General features: G+C 49.3%; 6 protein-coding genes and 1 non-coding gene across 7 annotated transcripts; 4 read left to right on the forward strand and 3 right to left on the reverse strand.

Moving 5' to 3' along the window:
- Positions 1 to 2,106: 2,106 nt before the first annotated feature.
- Positions 2,107 to 6,255, forward strand: C8Q69DRAFT_484846 (hypothetical protein; the record flags this gene model as incomplete). The annotated part of the gene is made up of 7 exons (XM_028631792.1): positions 2,107 to 2,382; positions 2,450 to 2,830; positions 2,886 to 3,161; positions 3,219 to 3,381; positions 3,440 to 3,762; positions 3,824 to 4,141; positions 4,696 to 6,255. 7 exons carry the CDS (start codon positions 2,107 to 2,109, stop codon positions 6,253 to 6,255), a joined length of 3,297 nt encoding a protein of 1,098 aa, XP_028489955.1.
- Positions 6,256 to 7,064: 809 nt separating this feature from the next.
- C8Q69DRAFT_503817 (NADH-ubiquinone oxidoreductase B12 subunit) lies at positions 7,065 to 7,381 on the reverse strand (the record flags this gene model as incomplete). The annotated part of the gene is made up of 2 exons (XM_028632517.1): positions 7,065 to 7,224; positions 7,284 to 7,381. 2 exons carry the CDS (start codon positions 7,379 to 7,381, stop codon positions 7,065 to 7,067), a joined length of 258 nt encoding a protein of 85 aa, XP_028489956.1.
- A 187-nt stretch (positions 7,382 to 7,568) lies between these two features.
- Positions 7,569 to 9,571, forward strand: C8Q69DRAFT_54910 (CCR4-NOT core complex subunit Caf1). The gene is made up of 2 exons (XM_028633774.1): positions 7,569 to 8,372; positions 8,434 to 9,571. Exons 1-2 carry the CDS (start codon positions 7,878 to 7,880, stop codon positions 9,433 to 9,435), a joined length of 1,497 nt encoding a protein of 498 aa, XP_028489957.1. The 5' UTR covers positions 7,569 to 7,877; the 3' UTR covers positions 9,436 to 9,571.
- On the forward strand, positions 9,571 to 10,180 carry C8Q69DRAFT_54902 (hypothetical protein). The gene has a single exon (XM_028633773.1). The coding sequence runs from the start codon at positions 9,707 to 9,709 to the stop codon at positions 10,043 to 10,045; it is 339 nt and encodes a 112-aa protein (XP_028489958.1). The 5' UTR covers positions 9,571 to 9,706; the 3' UTR covers positions 10,046 to 10,180.
- On the reverse strand, positions 10,158 to 12,175 carry C8Q69DRAFT_454478 (Alpha/Beta hydrolase protein). The gene is made up of 4 exons (XM_028629703.1): positions 11,491 to 12,175; positions 11,041 to 11,407; positions 10,503 to 10,975; positions 10,158 to 10,388 (listed from the first exon to the last, which is right to left on the reverse strand). The coding sequence occupies exons 1-4, from the start codon at positions 12,094 to 12,096 to the stop codon at positions 10,317 to 10,319; spliced, it is 1,518 nt and encodes a 505-aa protein (XP_028489959.1). The 5' UTR covers positions 12,097 to 12,175; the 3' UTR covers positions 10,158 to 10,316.
- A 2,284-nt stretch (positions 12,176 to 14,459) lies between these two features.
- Positions 14,460 to 17,329, forward strand: C8Q69DRAFT_427571 (copper amine oxidase). Its single transcript, XM_028628445.1, has 3 exons — positions 14,460 to 15,288; positions 15,342 to 16,592; positions 16,654 to 17,329. Exons 1-3 carry the CDS (start codon positions 14,835 to 14,837, stop codon positions 16,998 to 17,000), a joined length of 2,052 nt encoding a protein of 683 aa, XP_028489960.1. The 5' UTR covers positions 14,460 to 14,834; the 3' UTR covers positions 17,001 to 17,329.
- A 409-nt stretch (positions 17,330 to 17,738) lies between these two features.
- C8Q69DRAFT_t12 lies at positions 17,739 to 17,810 on the reverse strand. Its single transcript has one exon. It is a non-coding gene; the product is annotated as a tRNA-Glu (tRNA).
- Between the last annotated feature and the right edge of the window lie 50 nt (positions 17,811 to 17,860).

Here is a 17,860-nt window from a genome sequence, read left to right on the forward strand (position 1 = left end):
TCAAGAAACGATAATCTCAAACGCTGAATCCGGAGTTGTACGAGATGTTATGGGGTATTGTGACGAGGCTCCAAGTCCGGATAGAGTATCAGAGATGGTCCTCTATCCGAAGTAGTTGAGTGACATGAGCAGAGAGGAGGAAAGGATCAAGAGCTGGAGGAAGAAGAAATAAAATCAAGACCGGAAGTGAGGTGAACCTCTCTTCTTGATCACAATCGCAGCTCTTTGTTCACTGGTGGTCTCGGCGGCGGCAAATATGATGCAATTGGCTGCATATACCATTCAATTTCACGGAGACCCGCATGAAGTAGAGTGCGGAATCTCACGGATGTTGCACAGCAGGTGGCTAGTGAGTTGTTTCAGGAAATGCGGCTCTGAAATGCGTGTACACATGTACAGTGTGCTATAGAAGCTATAAAACAAAGGATAGACTTGTTGAATAGCTATCAAGCGCAGTCCCACAGAAGAAGGTTATAATACAAACTCTTTGGGGAGGATAGAGTCTCTATATTTCTCTAGTAAAGGTAGCTGATAGTGGAACTACTAACCCAGAGCTGTCAGTACTGAGGTACAGACCCAGAGAGAAAACCTCAATTGTTCAGGACACTTACACTATCGCCGAGAGACCCTGGGTGACTAGTATATCAAGGAGGAATGTCCTGTTCTTAAACCCGGGGTTCTCCGCGAAGAATTCTCTGTTGATAAAAGCTCCGTTATCTGGAAGATGCAGGATTCATAAGGGAGTCAGCTTCGTGTTGAAAGCTTTTTAACTGGATGTATTGAGATGTCGGTATCCTAATGCAGGGATTTATTCCTTCTACGAAGACCCGTCTGCCCAAAATAAACAGTAAGTATCTTACTAATTTCCCATGAGTTCACAGCTAGACTAAGATATACTGATTATGGAGTCCATCCGTGAGTCAAAAGGAACCGGGAATATGTTGGCAGAAACCGATTTTCCAGATGATAGATTCTGTATCGTATTAGAAAAGGAGCTAGCGTTCAGTATAATACATGATGATGGCTAGGACGATAAGAAAAATAGCGCTATCAGTATTGCCCTACAACTATACGTATATGCATCCCGGATCGAGGCTACAATGCACCTAGATTCTAATTAAAACAATACCATAATGTTACTATAAAGACCAGCTCGGCAAAACATGTAAATCCCGTATTATCTCAAATGGGTAGATATGAAGATAATCTTCCAACCGTATGTGGTGATCTATTTTTAAATCCTAGTACCCATCCGAGTGACATTAAAAAGTTTGCGAGTATATCAATATATGTTTCTCTCTAGAATAATGAATTAGTGTATGAGAATAACCGGCGGAACCGCCATGCTTATCTAATCGATGCGGGGAGCCGTCAGGGAGAAAACGCGGGGAAAATCCGGGGATTCGAACGCGATCTCCGTCCAGGGATGGTAGATGCGCCAGATCACGCCGCAGGATCAAGGCCGGGATCGCAGGGATATACTGAACTTTTAACCTGGAAAAGTAATATGTTTCTCAGCGGGTTATTCGCTTACGATATATGCCGTAAGCAGCTGCAGAGGGGATAACTACTTCGATCCATAAGAGGTCCGTGAGGCGACAAGATTACCGAGAGCCGAGAGAGGCGTTAGTTATGCTTAGTACAGGCAACATGCCAATTCGTTGTTTCTGGTGAATAAATGCAAAGTTAGCCCAGTAGCGATATGCGAAGAATCTTCCAGTCATCGTGCATGTAAAGAAAAGACAGGCCCCGTTATTGATATTATTGTGGAACAAGCTCCGTGATATAGTTACCCCGGCGAGTTTACCGATACCCGGTAGATCAGAACCATCCCTTATGTCACCCGCCAATCGCACGGACAGAATGTGGTGAACGGCATCTTCCCCGCTTCAACATGGAGAAATTGACCTCGGTCTTTTCTCCAGGCCCCTGCCTCCTGTTTTCTCTGCTATCTCTTGTTCATGTCTTTCCCCTGGTTGTAGGTAGCTACAGTTTCTGTCATAGATTTTGTATTGCAATTGCCCTGCGATTGCGATCGTGGCAAGTCTTAGTCGTATCTGTTGCACTTCCCAACGCAGATTTAGTTCCAGCTAGGAAAGCCCGAAGATGGTCTTCTACCCGCCGTCGTGGACGAAAAATGTCCCTCACATCCCCGATGATGTCCCTATTTGCGATTTCATGCTTCAAGATCTCCACGGCCGCCATCCACTAGGTTATTCGCGGGACCCTTTCACTTGCGGTTTAACAAAGAAGTCTTACTCCGCACTCGATGTTGTCGACAGGGTCGATTACCTATCCAGATCCCTGGCGAAGGAGTTTGGCTGGCAGCCTAATCAAGGCACTGAGTGGGACAAGGTTGTTGCAGTATTCAGTGTCAACACAGTAAGTGGCCAATCGAGGTGGTGGAAGCTTCCTCCCAAAAGTCGGTGCTAACAATTTGTTACTGCAGATTGATACTGTCCCATTGGCATGGGCAGTCCATCGATTGAATGGCCTCGTCACCCCGGCAAATGCAGCATATTCCGCCGAAGAGCTCACGCACCAACTGAGAGATTCGGGGGCTAAAGCTCTTTTCACATGTCTTCCGCTGCTGTCAACCGCGCTCCAGGCTGCAGCTAAGGCTGGCCTTCCAAAGGAGCGTATTTACTTGTTGGAAGTACCTGAAATCATTCTAGGTGGCGCAAAGCCACCGGCTGAATATAAGACAGTTTCCTACTTTGTCGAAGAAGGGAAGTCTCTCCGAGCACTGGAGAGAACGAAATGGAGTAGTGGGCAGGGTGCTCGACAGGTGGCATTCCTCTGTTATTCGAGTGGGACATCTGGTTTGCCGGTAAGTGCGGAATGTGCAGTCAGTATTATTATATGCCAGAGCTAATAGCGAGCAGAAAGGAGTTATGATTTCTCACCGTAATGTGATCTCAAACGTGCTTCAAATCGCGACGTACGAGAGCGACTGGCGTGAAAGGTTGATCGAACCGGGAAATCAATCTGCGTATACAGATATTGTGCTCAACCTGTTGCCTCAGAGCCACATCTATGGTCTAGTTGTCATCTGCCATGCGGCTCCTTTCCGTGGAGATCAGACTATCGTACTGCCAAGGTTCGATATGAAGCAGTTCTTATCTGCTATTCAGGATTTCCGTATCTCCAGCCTGTTTCTGGTACGCCTCTGCCCGTAGAAGAAGCAGCTGAAACCGTGCTAACCATGCCCCTGCCAGGTTCCACCAATCATTATAAATATGCTTCGTAATAAAGAACTCTGTAGTAAATACGATCTGAGCAATGTGAAGGGTATCTTTACTGGGGCCGCACCATTGGGTGCGGAGACAGCTGCAGACTTACAAAAGCAATACCCGAAGTGGCTGATCAGACAGGGTTACGGTTAGTTTACTCTCGGAACCCTCCATCAGACACAGACCTTACGTGCTGACTTCACCAGGCCTGACAGAAACATGCACAGTCGTATGCTCTACTCATCCTGACCACATCTTTCTTGGTTCTTCCGGCTGCCTACTTCCGGGTGTCGAGGCCCGTATAGTGTCAGCAGATGGAAAGGAGGTCACGGAATATGATACACCTGGGGAATTGTTGATTCGCTCACCAAGTGTGGTGCTGGGTTATCTCAACAACGAAAAGGCCACGAAAGAAACGTTCCAGAACGGATGGATGCACACAGGCGATGAGGCGGTTATCCGACCTAGTCCCAGTAAAGAGGAACACGTATTCATCGTTGACCGCATCAAAGAACTGATCAAAGTCAAGGTATGTATTCGCTTCATAGACTATGGCCCATCATCGGATCAGTGGCTAATTACCTTCCCAGGGACTGCAAGTCGCGCCGGCGGAGCTGGAAGCTCACCTTCTCCTGCATCCCGCGGTGTCAGACTGCACAGTGATTGCCGTTCCCGATGATGCAGCTGGTGAGGTCCCCAAGGCATTTATAGTGAAGTCGTCCTCAGCAGGTAGTGATGATGCAACGACTGCTGCGTCCATCGCCAAGCACGTCCAGGATCAGAAGGCGCGTCACAAATGGCTGAAGGGTGGAGTTGAGTTCATCGATGCTATCCCAAAGAGCCCCAGCGGCAAGATTCTTCGCCGTATGCTTCGTGACAGAGAGAGGGAATTACGGCGCAAAGCGGGTGTTAAGCTATAGATTCACATCCTGGTTTGATTTTTATATATCTAGAGCTTCTTGTTATCTGTCTCTGTTAATATATATACGCGCACTTTTCGGCAGTCTGTACACTCTGAACATATCGATTATTGTAGATTATTAGTTGCAAAGACCAAATAAGCTCTATTATTATGAGGAGAAGAGCGTTAAGCAACAGAATCACTTATCAGAAACCGGAGATAAGATGCATTTCCCGGTGTTTGCAGAGTTTGCTTCCAAAAGCGGAAGAAAAAAGAAAAGCGGGCAACTTGAATTTCTAAGCTCGACGGAAGTAACTATTGATTATCAACACGCAGCGCAGAGTCTGCGATCTCCAATATCTGCTTTCCAGTTAACATATCGCTGTCGAAAATTTCCTGCAGAACGCAATCCGCTCAAAGGCAATCTTCGATCGAGTCAAAAAGGGCTAGTGAAGTCCCGTTCTACCCCTCATTGCCCCTCCAGCAGTGCGCTGTGCGCGACTGAAATACTCTTTCGAAATTACGACAAGAAGAAGAAATTGAACAATGTCTTCCTCGCAGGATCCTCATCATGAGGAAGATGTGTACCTCGATGCCGACGAAGCTGCGGAAGAAATCGTCGCCGATGAGGATCATCCTATGGACTCGGATGACGACGACCAGGATGTAGTCTTCGAGGACCAGGAAATCACACTGCAGAACGACTCTCTCGCGCATTTCGACAAGCATAACGACTCCATTTTCTGTATCGCCAACCACCCTGTTCACCCTTCGATCGTCATCACCGGTTCTGGAGATGATACCGGTTACGTCTTCGATGCTACTCCCACGGACGAGAGGCCTCTCTTGCCACAAAGCTATGAATCGAACCCGCAGCCGAAAGGAGAGCGGAAGTCGCTAGAGCCGCTGGCGAAAATGGATGGACACACGGACTCCGTCAACGCTGTGGCATTTACAGAGCCAAAGGGTGAATATGTCGTGACTGGCGGACTTGATGGACGTCTGCGCGTCTGGCGCGACACGACGTCGCAGTTGACAGGACTCCAATGGGCGTTTGTCGCGGAGGCGCAGGAAGTTGAGGAGATCAACTGGATTGCTGTTTGCCCTTATCAGCAAGGAGAGGAGGAGACTCGCAACGTGATCGCCCTGGGTGCAAATGATGGTAGCGCTTGGGTGTTCCGTATTGACCACAACGACACCGCATCCCCCATTACGATCATCCAGAGTTTCTTCCAGCACACCGGTTCTTGTACTGCAGGTGCGTGGACCCCGGATGGCAAGCTGCTTGCAACTGTTTCGGAGGACGGAACCTTCTATGTCTACGATGTCTTTGGTGCGGCTGCGGCAGCAGGCATCTCTTCATCTGCTGGAACCAGTGCTGTTGTCGGTATGACCCCGGAAGACCAGCGTTTCGCTGTTGAGGGTGGCCTGTACTCTGTTGCCATCGCCCCGACTGGTGCCTTCGCCGCTGTCGGCGGTGCAGAGGGTCATATCAAGGTTGTCGGCCTGCCCCGCCTGCCTTCGTCCACATCTGCCGCCACATCAAACAAGCCTTCCTCGAAATCCAAGTCTAAGTCTTCTGCTGGAGGTTCCCAAGCAGCCGTCGGTGCCGGAGGTGCAGGCACTCTCCTTGCCTCTCTTCAGGCGCAGTCTGAGAGTATCGAGACTCTGTCGTTCTCTGCACCACCTCTTACACTCCTTGCGGCCGGGTCCGTGGACGGTTCAATTGCTCTCTTTGACACGGCACACCGGTTTGCCGTTCGTCGCCATATCAAAGAAGCCCACGAAGGTGCTGCTGTAGTAAAGGTGGAATTTGTTCGCGAGGCAGCATCTGGCCCCGCCTTAGTTCCCCGCCCGGGCCCTGCGGCGCTTACTGCTGGCCAAGGCCGATCATGGCTCCTCACGTCTGTCGGACTTGACGGTGTTGTTAGACGATGGGATACGCGGGGTGGCACAGCTGCGGCCGGCCAGGGACTTTTGAAGGAATGGAGAGGCCACACGGGTCTCCTGGAAGGCCCAGAAGGAGAGCAGTCTGGAGGAATCCTCGGTTTTGTGCATGTCGGCGGCAAGCGGATAGTGACCGCTGGAGATGACGGAGTCGCCTTGGTTTTCGAGGAATAGAGATCTGCATCAGGGATCTCTGACTACTCGTGTTGATCTCGCTGTGATGGATATCCGATTGTATATACGTACCTGAGGGATGATTTGACCGAGGCCTTCGATGCAGGGGAGCCAGCGGATGCAGGATAAAAGTACCATATTAGGTTTCTACGAATTTAATGACACTATAGAGGTTTATGCATGCATTCAAGATGTTGTGAAGTTGCCACTCATTCATTCTTTCCCATCGAACGAACATATTCGGTTCCGGTTCGGTTGCAGCCGTCTAAGACTCGTAGCCAAAAATTGGCGGCCAATAAATAGCTTAAATAGAGAAAGCAATATACTTCTGACTTCCAACTAGTATATGGCATCAATGGACGATGTTGAGCCTTCACTTGAATTGCCCCTAATTTACCCAATGCTTGGCGGTTATTAATCCCAAAGAGCGGATTGGGGCGGGTCTTGAAGGCTTCCCCATAATTACAGAAGACAACAAGAGAAGGTGAAAATGCACCAAACAGCGTAATAGGAATATCGAGTAAAGTTGCAAACGTTGGTATTTACATACATTCCGAAACGAAAAAAAAAGTAGTAAAAACATTTCAGACCCCAAGCGCCATATATACAGCTGGACCTCGAAGCAGTCTGAAGACTTCGAGAGTCTGCCTGAATTTCAGCCGCGTCCATCTTGCGATGCAAAGACATGGTTGCCATAGAGGCAGATACGCATGCTGCGCGAACCCTTTGCTTTCCATCCATTCTCCTTCTTCCAGTCCCGTTCTTCCAGTTCCCGTTCGTCGTTCATTCCGTTCCGGCTCCGGTTGAATCTAGTGGTGCTCCTCGCCGTGGTGGTGATGGTCATTCTTGAGGAAGAAGTGCTCATAGGTGCAGTATCCAGCAAAAGCGACGGTGGCCCAACCCAAACCGGGGAAAAGGCCCTTGAAGCGGTTCCATCGAGTGAAGGGACCGGTGTATCGCCAAGTCTCGCTGGTGGTGGAATTAGCACAAGTGCGAAGACGATACGCTCTGGTATAATAAATGCTTACTGTCGAGCCCATGGGTCTTTCTTTGCCCAGATGGAGTTGGGAGAGGCAGCAGCCTTGAACTCCTTCATATCGAAGCCGGTGGGGTTGCGGTGGACCATTGTGGGCGATATGTGCCGTGAAACGGCGGATTGAAGGTCAATTGGAAGGGTGAAGGGTGTAGATGAACCGGCAAGGCTTTCGGAACCGCCTTGACAGGTCAAAGCAGCTTGTCTGGCAGGAGCAGCGGTCGTGGAATGCTGGAGGAATCGAAGAGTCGCTGCGCAGAATGAAGCTGTCGACGAGGTCCGACGATGCTTGGCGGTCCCGTGAGCAGGCTAATCCCGATCGGGGTGCTCTGTACCTGCGGCGCCCTCCAGGCCTGTCGTTCGCGACTCGCCTTTGCGATCTTGGACAATCGAACGCTCACCCGCTAAGTCAATGACTGAAGTATCAGACCAGCGCCCATCTAAACGACTACAAGAAACCAGCGCCAGTCCTTGCCTTGAATCTCGTCTCCGGGCGGTGAGAATATCATTCCGCCGACCGAGAAACCCATGTTCATAAACTGTCCGCTCAACCCCTCCGACGACCAGAGACCACTTCACAGATAGCAAAATGCCACCTCCCGTGGGCAGATATGGCCCGTCTGCGCTAAGTCAGCCCTTCTCTCACCTTCAACAAGCACACCTCCAGCAACAACAGTCACAACAACACCACCCGAGCCATGCACAATCTGCAAGCGCCGGGCTGCCTCCCCCTTCTCTCGGGGGACACCCTGGCTTTGCACCGGGCAATCCAAACTCAAATGTGAATCCATTCACATTCTCCGGTGCAGGTCTCATGAACGGCATGTCAGTGGGCGGTTTTGGAGCGGCAGCAGCTGATGGTGGTGGAACGGGTTTGGCCAGCCATGCAGCACAAATGGGATTTGTCAGAGGCGCTCAGATCCAGCAGCAGCAGCAACTACATCAAGGACACGATGGGCGGTTAGCGATCGAGGGAAAGGCCGGATCTGTCAAGACAAGGATACGCGATGTCTGGAGGCACAACCTAGCTCAAGAGTTGGCCGTTCTGCGGAGCTTGGTTGAGCGATATCCGTACATCAGCATGGTAAGATATCCTCCTCTACGGTCTACTAGGCTTTTGGATCTTGCTTCTTACACCTTTCTAGGATACAGAATTCCCCGGTATCGTTGCTCGTCCCATAGGTTCATTTACCAACAAGGCAGACTACCATTACCAGACGCTTCGTTGCAACGTGGACCTCTTGAAAATGATCCAGCTTGGCATTACATTATTCAACGCAGATGGGGAGGTCCCGCCTCCAACAGCAGCTGATACAAACGGAGGTTATGCGAACGGTCTTGTCCCAGCTCCTTGTACATGGCAATTCAATTTCAAGTTCTCTTTGGAGAACGACATGTACGCGCAGGAATCGACGAGCATGTTGGCCAAAGCTGGCATCGACTTCGCCATGCACGAAAAGAATGGTATCGATCCCTTCGAGTTTGGTGCCCTCCTCGTTAGCTCCGGGTTGGTCTTACTGGACGATGTCCACTGGATCTCGTTTCACTCTGGATACGACTTCGGTTATTTGATGAAGATCATGCTGTGCAAGCCTCTCCCAGATGACGAAGAAGAATTCCACAAACTCCTCAACATCTTTTTCCCTTCATTATTCGACATCAAGTACCTCATGAAGCACGCTGGGAGGAATCAAGCCGTCAACGATTCTCCATTGACTCCAGCCGCTGCACAGATCCTTACCAACCTGGGACAGAAGTCGGGTCTGCAGGATATTGCTGATGAACTGGGCGTCAAGCGCGTCGGTATTGCTCACCAAGCCGGTTCAGATTCTCTCGTGACAGGAGAGATCTACTGGAAGATGCGTCAACTTGTCTTCAACGGAACGATCGACGAGAGCAAGTACTCTGGCCAGATTTGGGGACTGAATGGGCAGATGCCTGCTCTGACTTACCACGGTGTCCAACAAACACCAAATTTGAACGGTGCCACAATTTACTCCAATGCTGGTACCCCTAACACCCCAAATACAGCCCATGCAGTAACTGGGAACCAGACACCACACCAACATGCAAATAGCGGCGTAGGTGCTCTGACTCCTGGAGGGGGTGGGGGTGTCTTCGGTACATTCCAGATGGGAAAGGTGTAAGACTTTGCCTGGAAGGAATATCAAAGCGGGTTGCAGTAAGGACATCTCGAGGTCACACTGTCCCCATTCGATATATAACCATCGTCAATTTGAGATTGGTCTTTCGGTTTCAACTTGTCCTTGGTTCTCCTTTTCCTCATACTTTCTTTTATCATCTTACCATTCGGGGGGGAGGGAAAAAAAGAGAAAGGGGTACGGGTTCGGCGTATGTATGTACATAAACGACACTATTAGCGTCTGGTGACTTGCTTTCCGCCACGTTCTCCCTGTCATGTATTTTCTCCTTGTCACTTGTCTGTCCATGGACTCCTCGGTAGCTTTGGAGGAGGGTGTTGCGGAGACGGGGGCACGGTGTTTGCTTTTTTTATCGTTTCTAGTTTCTAGTTTCCTCTTCTTGGCCGGAGTTTGTTTCCCCTACATGGTGTTAGGCAGCTTTTTCCACTTTTCACTCGTAACGCTCGTAACGTTGACGTCTTTTCTCTTCATATTTCGTCGTGTTTCTTCCTTTCCTAGAGTCTTACGTACAGTATGGCTTTGCAGGTCGTTCCTCCTTTCGTCGGCTGGTGTGGAGTTTTGTTTCCTAGAGCGTTACTCTTACCTAGGTATGTAGACTTTCCTGGTCCATTTTCCCCGCTATAGTTTTCCTCGTTCTATCGTGCTACGCCGTGACGATCGAGAACAGGAAATCAGAGATAGTATAAATGTACAGAACCAATTACATAGCCCTAGTAGTATATCTGAAGCGAGGCTCATTTTAGCAGCATGTGGTAAATGATTTGTCTATATATGCAGCAGACCACGTGTATATCTAAGCTATGGAAGCAACGATTTCATTATCTCCTCGTTGGAAATTGAATATAGTATCTGCGTTAGCTTTCTCTTCAGGCAAATGATGCCCGCGAGAGCCATCTGCTGATCATATCTAATGCGATTTCTGGTTGATCCTGGGGAACCTACAGTATGCCGGAGGAGTAATATCAGCTAGCCATTTCACATACTCATTACGCTCCTAATCCAAAAGAGTAGGAAGAACATAAATATCAGAGAAGAGAAAGCTAGCTACTCACCATATGTCCTGATCCATCGATCGTAACAAGTGCGAACCTCGTAGTGTTCGAATTTGAACCAGCAGCTCCGATCTTAATGTTAACTTCCTTGAACGTTCCGGCTTTCACTTTCTTTCCTCCAACAACGCTCGTCCATGGAGTAAGGCTCTTTGATGCGAACGCCGCTTGACCTTTCCACGGCATGGCGTCCATCCATCGCTTCGAACTGGCCGTGTTACAGGCCAAGTCCAGATTGCCGGAGTAGATCAGGACGTCGATCTGGTTTTGTAGGAGGTACTGCACGGAAGAGACCGTAGCAAGCGTGATGTCACTTGTGGCTTTGAATCGGCCATACACGTCGTCAGAGTTGATGGTGTAGTTCTTAACAGCGGCGGGTACGCTGAGTGCAGACCACGGTGCTGGTGAGTTTAGGTAGTCGTTGATAAGGGCACTTTTGGTGTAGCAGAACACGGCACTCTCGCATGGTCGAGTTACTATGCGCTTCTTTAGCTTTCTAATCTGTAGTCAAACATCGCTAATGGGGGGAAAAATCACGTACTATCAAAACGATTGCGACTTCCCGGCAGACCGTCAGCTTCACTATCATAATGGCCAATCACGCCGTCCCAGCAGACCGTACTAGCTGCCTCGCAGATCGCCGGGTCCGGGAACGTATTGCATGTCTTGATGACTTCCAGGCAGCGAGGGAGATTTTCCGCCATGATATCGCATCGTGTCTCATTAAACACAGGTTCTGAGACGCCCGGATTCGTCGTACATAACGTCTCCCAGTACCCGAATGCTCTATCTGCATCGCTGACAAGAGGGTTGCCGACAGCGATGGATTTCAAGTTCACATGTGGACGAGTGGGGTGAAGACTGTTCTGACGGACGATCTCAGCCCCCAGAGTGGGAACATAGTGACCCTAGAGAGAGGCATCTTTCGTGTCAGAAAATAGTATAGTTCCCATTAATGTGCAAGTGGCAAAGATAACGTGGGAAAGCCTACACCATAGCTCTCACCCGTTAAAGTGATTGGGCCATTGCGATGCACAGGAAACACCTGGCTCACGAACATCTGGAGGAAAATATACATATCGGCGGCACTGGCGTAGGAGTCTCCAGGCTGCTCTTCCAGAGAATCGCCATCATAGTACGAAAATCCCACTCCAACTGGCTGGTCAACAAACAATAACGCAGTTTCCTTGTTCCAAGAATATGGATTCATGACGGTTCTATTCCCATATTCATTAATTAGACAAGGGCCAAGCTCTTGCAGTAACCCGAGTATACTCGAGGCTCCAGGACCACCATTCTGCCAAAGCATAAGAGGTTGTTCATCCTGTGCAGCAGTAGAATTCTTATTCTCGCTCTCGAAGTACCAGAAGAATAGATGTTTGTGTCCATTATCCAACCACCCCGTGTATTGGTTCACGGTGGTGTTGCAGAGCGTTGCATTTTGGCTCTTGATGCGGAGGGAATGGTGCGGGGAAAGATCGCTCCGATAGATCTGGAACGAGGAGTCGATCTGCGTATCCAGATCTGATCGTAGGATTGTCTGCTGGGACACTGCCAACGCAGCCCCCAGTGGGAGTAGGAGACTAGATGAGCGCATTGTTCCTACGCACAACAGCCGAATACAGAAAGTTTTGATATCGATGAAGAGCAGAATAATAAATAAATTTGACGCTCAGATTGTTCTTTAAAATAGCCTCATGGCGCAATACGACCTTCTTAATACTGCATGGTGCGCGTCACGTGAATATGGCTTTGAAGATAAGAAAGTATTTGATTACTTGCTGATAAAAGAACAGAATATGAAGATTAGATTGGTATGCATTTGTTGATATCCTACAATTAATTTGGAGGAACTGGGTTGCTAGTGGGAAATGTCCGCTCTGAGTAAACCGAGTCCTGTTGTGTTTATTTGGATGGTGTTATAGATGGCTGAATTGACGATTCTGTCACATACTTATTTTCTTTCTTTCTTTCTTTCTTTCTTTCTTTCTCATATAGTTGCACATATGATAAGTAATACTCCCGATTAAGGAACCCTATGTAAGCTTGATCAACTGTATGTATAACACCCATTATAGATATGGGTATAACCTCTAATCAATCATCAGTTATATATACCTTTGCTAGTAGATCTCTCAGCGAAGTTAACATGAACGCAAAACCCCAACAAGACAATACCGTAGAGTATATAAACCTTATTACTGTTAAATGGGAAAATAATGAGCATGCTGTCTTCAGACAGTAGCGTGGAAACTAGAGTGCAATGAAGCTATAAAAGAGTAGCAGGTGGATCTTCTACTTTGAAATCCTATCCTAAAACCCCCCCACAGCCCAAATGCCACACGAACCGTCTCTTCTGTCTTCTTTATAGATGGGCTGTGACTTAAATCACACTCCACTGTCACCAAATCTATCCCTTCACTCTTCGCCCCATCAGTCATGAAATACTGAACTACTCCTCCGGGTTTGTTGACTCCAATTGACTACAAATTACTAAGTAAGTCGATGCATTATACCGTACTAAATCAACCTCAACAGATGAAATAAGGAAGTGGGTCAAGTCTGAACTGCGTGCATTAAGTAGGCGGCGATCTCAAAAGATGAGATACAACAGGTGATAGAACGAACGTATTTACTTGTCGTCCGGGATTGATATCCGTCTGTCCTTGCAGAAGTGACTTCTCCCAATATAGGCGATGTGATTGTCCTCTTCCCATCCCAAGTCCCATATATTGCATCTACGGGTCGTCTGAGTACGCTAAATGGATGTGACCTTCGGTGGTATTCACCTCTCAAGAGGATCCACGTCTGTTGGCTGTCGCGATCCAAACGGTGTATTTGCCTGAAACTCGACATGCAGGAATAACTGGACACTGATGATTCTCTTATTCGCCATTTATCTGCTGCATAGCACGGCGCCATTGTGAAATCCTTGACTTCAGAGGTGCAGCCGTATACGAACTCTGCGATCGGGGGTCGGCGAGCGGATTTTCGCGTCTTCGACTTCGTTTCGCTCGATGTGTTGCTGGGATCAGTCAGTGCTATTCGAGGTCGATTGATGGTTTCTGTGTCTAAGAACCTGAAGGCAAATCTCAATCGCAGTTAGCTGCTTTGCACTGCTATGTATATCGCGTGATCACGGATTTCCCTCATTTTGTTGTTCTCGGTAAGTTCTATTCCAGGATCGCACACTGCGACTGTTGACGACCTTGGAAATCTACTCCAACATGAGAAGCTGCAGGAAATGGACCAGTGGTGGGTTCAACACGCTATCTTGCAAGAGCGATTGCTGAGGGCTTCTCAATGAAGGCGTGGAAAAGCTGATCTCGCGCGAAGCAGTAGCAATCAGGAATTCCAGTGGCAAGGCCTTAATGTTGAAGTGGTTCATTGCATCTGAAAAGTTGCGACGCCTTTGAGAGCCCTAGACCGGATGAGGATGTCTTATCTCAATGATCGGTCAATTGCTTCTGAGATATTCGAGGGCCAGGCCGGACCGATATTGAGAGCGCATATCACGAAGTCATAATTCATAATAATATTGGCGAAAACATCGGGCCAGCTCCGTCCGCGGCGGTCGATAGGCATGATTACCTACTTATCAAAAAACTACCTAATTGGATTAGCTACGATGAGCTACACTGATGGATACGTTGAAAGGGTCCACGCGAGTAGTTACTATCTACTGTGCACACGGACGCAGTGGCGAGGAGCCCTAACCTAGCCACGTTCCGGCCAGGGTAACTGAAGCACACGAGCTTAATTGCTTAACAAGCGCTTGGTTTTTCGGGCAGGAGATTGCGACTTCGCAGTATCCCGCACAGATCGGTCATGGTTTTTCTTCAGAATGGGAAGCTCGACGCTGGAGGGCAAAAGGATTCACCTGCCGCATTCCGAAGTGAAAAGCGAACGGGATGGGGAGAAAGAGAGATCGCGGGGCGGGAGTTGCGCTATCCCAGGATAGGCGAACGCACCCGGTCGTGCTTATCGTTATCGCTATACGAAAAGACCCTCCGCAAATCGCAGCTGTTGAGAGGATCAAAATGGCCGAGATGCTCTTCCCTCGTTGACAATAATAATGGAGATAAATACCACAGTCGCGGCCTCTCTGGCGGTTCCTTCATCATTGCGTATCCGTCGTCACTTCTTTCCCTCTTGTGCACCGGACGCTTCGACTTGGACAGCTATATAACACTGTCCCGGGAGCTGCAAGTCCATCTCCAATACACACTTCCACAGCTTTTCCAAACCAAAGACACACGTTCGCTTCTATCATCTATCATTTCAATCGATATCTGAGACGACTTTTATTCCCAACATCCACATTTCGCTGTCACAATGGTCCTCGACCGCCTCCAGCAGTTGACCCTCCAGGTCAACGCCTCCTCTCCTCCCCCGTACCCTCTCGATCCCCTTTCCACGTCCGAGATCGATACTGCAGTTGCCATCATTCGTGCGGAACATGGCTCTGTCAACTTCAATGCTGTGACTCTGTACGAGCCGCGAAAGGCAGAGATGCTAGCTTGGTTGGCAGACCCCGAGAAGGCACCACGCCCTCTGCGTGCGGCCGACATCGTGGCCATTGCTCCTGGCGGCAAGATCTACGATGGTGTTGTAGACCTTGAGAACAAGAAAATCCTGCAATGGAAGCACACTCCCAATGTCCAGCCTCTCATCACGATGGAGGACCTGCAGGAGGTTGAACACATCGTCCGCCAGGATCCTGCCGTCATCGAGCAGTGTGCCATCATTGGTATCCCCAAGGAGGACATGGACAAGGTGTACTGTGACCGTAAGTAAAACAAGTGGAACCAAGGGTAAAGTGAGACGCTAATGCTGAACCAGCTTGGACCATCGGATACGACGAGCGCTGGGGCAGCGGCGTCCGTCTGCAGCAAGCACTGATGTATTACCGGCCTCACCTCGATGACTCCCAGTATACCTACCCGCTGGACTTCTGCCCAATCTACAATTCAGAGACCAAGAAGATCATTCACATCGATGTTCCACCGGTGAGACGGCCACTCAGCAAGGCTGCTCCAAACAACTATCACCCGGCCGCCATTGAAAAGGAGGGTGGATACCGCACCGACATCAAACCCATCAATATTACCCAGCCAGAGGGCGTCTCGTTTACGATCAATGGCCGTATTATTGAGTGGCAGAAGTGGAGCATCCACGTTGGCTTCAACTACCGCGAGGGTATCGTTCTGAACAACATCACCTTCAATGACAAGGGAAACATCCGTCCCATCTTCTACCGTCTCTCTCTGGCAGAAATGGTGGTCCCGTACGGTAATCCTGAGCATCCTCACCAGCGCAAGCATGCCTTCGATCTGGGTGAGTACGGCGGTGGCTACATGACCAACAGTCTATCGCTGGGATGTGACTGCAAGGGCGCCATCCACTACATGGATGCTGCCTTTGTCAACCGAGCTGGCGCTAGCACCATCTTGAAGAATGCCATTTGTATCCACGAGGAGGATGCTGGTATCCTCTTCAAGCACACTGATTTCCGCGACGAGTCAATTATTGTCACCCGAGGACGGAAGCTTATAATCTCTCAAATCTTCACCGCCGCCAACTACGAATACTGCGTCTACTGGATCTTCCACCAGGACGGCACAGTTCAGCTGGACATCAAGCTTACCGGCATTCTCAACACTTATGCCATGAACCCCGGCGAGGATACTAAGGGCTGGGGAACCGAAGTCTACCCTGGTGTCAATGCGCACAACCACCAGCACCTGTTCTGCATGCGGATAGACCCTAACATCGACGGCCCCAACAATACCGTTTTCCAGGTGGACGCTGTCCGGGCCGAGGGCGAAGTTGGCAGCGCCGAGAACAAGTATGGCAACGCCTTCTATGCCAAGAAGACCAAATTCACGACCCCTCGTGAGGCAATGTCCGATTATGATGGCAGCACCAGCAGAACCTGGGAGATGGCCAACACGAACAAACTGAATCCCTACAGCAAGAAGCCAGTCACCTACAAGTTGGTGAGCCGTGAGGTCCCCCCGCTCCTCCCCAAGGAAGGTGGCTTGGCTTGGAAGCGAGCTGGATTCGCTAGACACGCCGTCCATGTTACGAAGTGTAAGTTTTCCTGTAGAATGTTTTGTTTCGGAGCTTCAGTTTTGCTGACGATAATGCGCAGACTCCGATGACCAGATCCACCCTGCTGGTCGCCATGTGCCCCAGACCTCCGGTGAACCTTCTCAAGGTATCCCAATGTGGATTGAGCAGGCCGGCGAGGATTGCTCCATTGAGAACACCGATATTGTCCTATGGCACACTTTCGGCATCACCCATTTCCCGACGCCAGAAGATTACCCCATCATGCCTGCAGAGCCGATGACGCTACTGCTCCGGCCTAGGAACTTCTTCGACCGCAACCCAGTCCTGGACGTGCCTCCCAGCTATAGCCGCACTCCTACCCAGATCGCCTCGGGCCAAGGCGACTGCTCCTGCAAGAAGGGTGACGGAACCAGTGTGCTGGTCTAAGTTCAGACCATGACATTCCTTTGAAATTGTATGATGATATGATCTCAATCGCGCAAGAGTCGCATACATTGCATGTTGGTCCTCTGTAAGGGCCTCACTTTCTTTTGTTCGGCAGATTGATTATTACGGTTGGCATGATCACGTTTTAGGATTAGTTCTTGATGTATATATATATTCTTCTTAAGGCGTCTCTGGGAAATTCCTTTATCAGAATGCATAAACTTGATTCAAAGCACGTCATCTCTGTGGATTACAATAGAGAATAAGCCTCTGCTCAGTAGAGGGGACTTCGAGAATGGTGATCAACATGTGATGGTTAAGGAAACGACAGTGCTAGGAGAAGTTGTTGCACCCTTGCTAAAGACGATGTCTTCACTGCTCGTTGCCGTATATTGACCACCTACTACTACCCCATAGGCCCCAACACGGAATAGTCACGCGATGTACCGACTGATTAACTCTCCACACAAGCCGGACTTCTACATGGTAGACTCGTGCTATTTGTATGTCAACCCACCTGACGCTACTAAGGTTTACAGCCTGCAGTGGTGTGAATCTACATGGATGAGGAGGCGACGTGCATTTTGGTTCTCCACAAAGTCTTCTGCAACTTTTCCGATAACTTATTTTCTACGCCCCCCAAAAAATATGGATCTTCTCCAGTGAAAGGAAAGATTTTGGCTGAGAAGCACAGGGAGAAAAAAATGATACCCGACTTATTTGGTCGGATTGTTGCAACTCCGATAGGGGGAATCGAACCCCCGGCTGCTGTGTGAGAGACAGCGATGTTAGCCACTACACCATATCGGATGATGATGACATCAGTTTCGGTTTAGCGCTCTTTGTTGCTGTTCTTCCTC

The sequence above is a fragment of the Paecilomyces variotii genome, assembly GCF_004022145.1.
Source record: "Paecilomyces variotii strain CBS 101075 chromosome Unknown C8Q69scaffold_1, whole genome shotgun sequence".
Taxonomy (NCBI): domain Eukaryota; kingdom Fungi; phylum Ascomycota; class Eurotiomycetes; order Eurotiales; family Thermoascaceae; genus Paecilomyces; species Paecilomyces variotii.

What these genes read in the sequence shown, in the direction of transcription:
- C8Q69DRAFT_54902 (XM_028633773.1), top strand. Translation starts at nt 9,707, where the DNA reads ATGTATTTTCTCCTTGTCACTTGTCTGTCCATGGACTCCTCGGTAGCT.
- C8Q69DRAFT_454478 (XM_028629703.1), bottom strand. Translation starts at nt 12,096, where the DNA reads ATGCGCTCATCTAGTCTCCTACTCCCACTGGGGGCTGCGTTGGCAGTG. An exon ending in AAGTCGCAATCGTTTTGATA is followed by an intron (nt 10,976 to 11,040) that starts GTACGTGATTTT and finishes AGAAGCGCATAG; the next exon opens with TAACTCGACCATGCGAGAGT. An exon ending in TCGATGGATCAGGACATATG is followed by an intron (nt 10,389 to 10,502) that starts GTGAGTAGCTAG and finishes GGCATACTGTAG; the next exon opens with GTTCCCCAGGATCAACCAGA.
- C8Q69DRAFT_54910 (XM_028633774.1), top strand. Translation starts at nt 7,878, where the DNA reads ATGCCACCTCCCGTGGGCAGATATGGCCCGTCTGCGCTAAGTCAGCCC. An exon ending in GATATCCGTACATCAGCATG is followed by an intron (nt 8,373 to 8,433) that starts GTAAGATATCCT and finishes ACACCTTTCTAG; the next exon opens with GATACAGAATTCCCCGGTAT.
- C8Q69DRAFT_427571 (XM_028628445.1), top strand. Translation starts at nt 14,835, where the DNA reads ATGGTCCTCGACCGCCTCCAGCAGTTGACCCTCCAGGTCAACGCCTCC. An exon ending in GGACAAGGTGTACTGTGACC is followed by an intron (nt 15,289 to 15,341) that starts GTAAGTAAAACA and finishes ATGCTGAACCAG; the next exon opens with CTTGGACCATCGGATACGAC. An exon ending in CGCCGTCCATGTTACGAAGT is followed by an intron (nt 16,593 to 16,653) that starts GTAAGTTTTCCT and finishes GATAATGCGCAG; the next exon opens with ACTCCGATGACCAGATCCAC.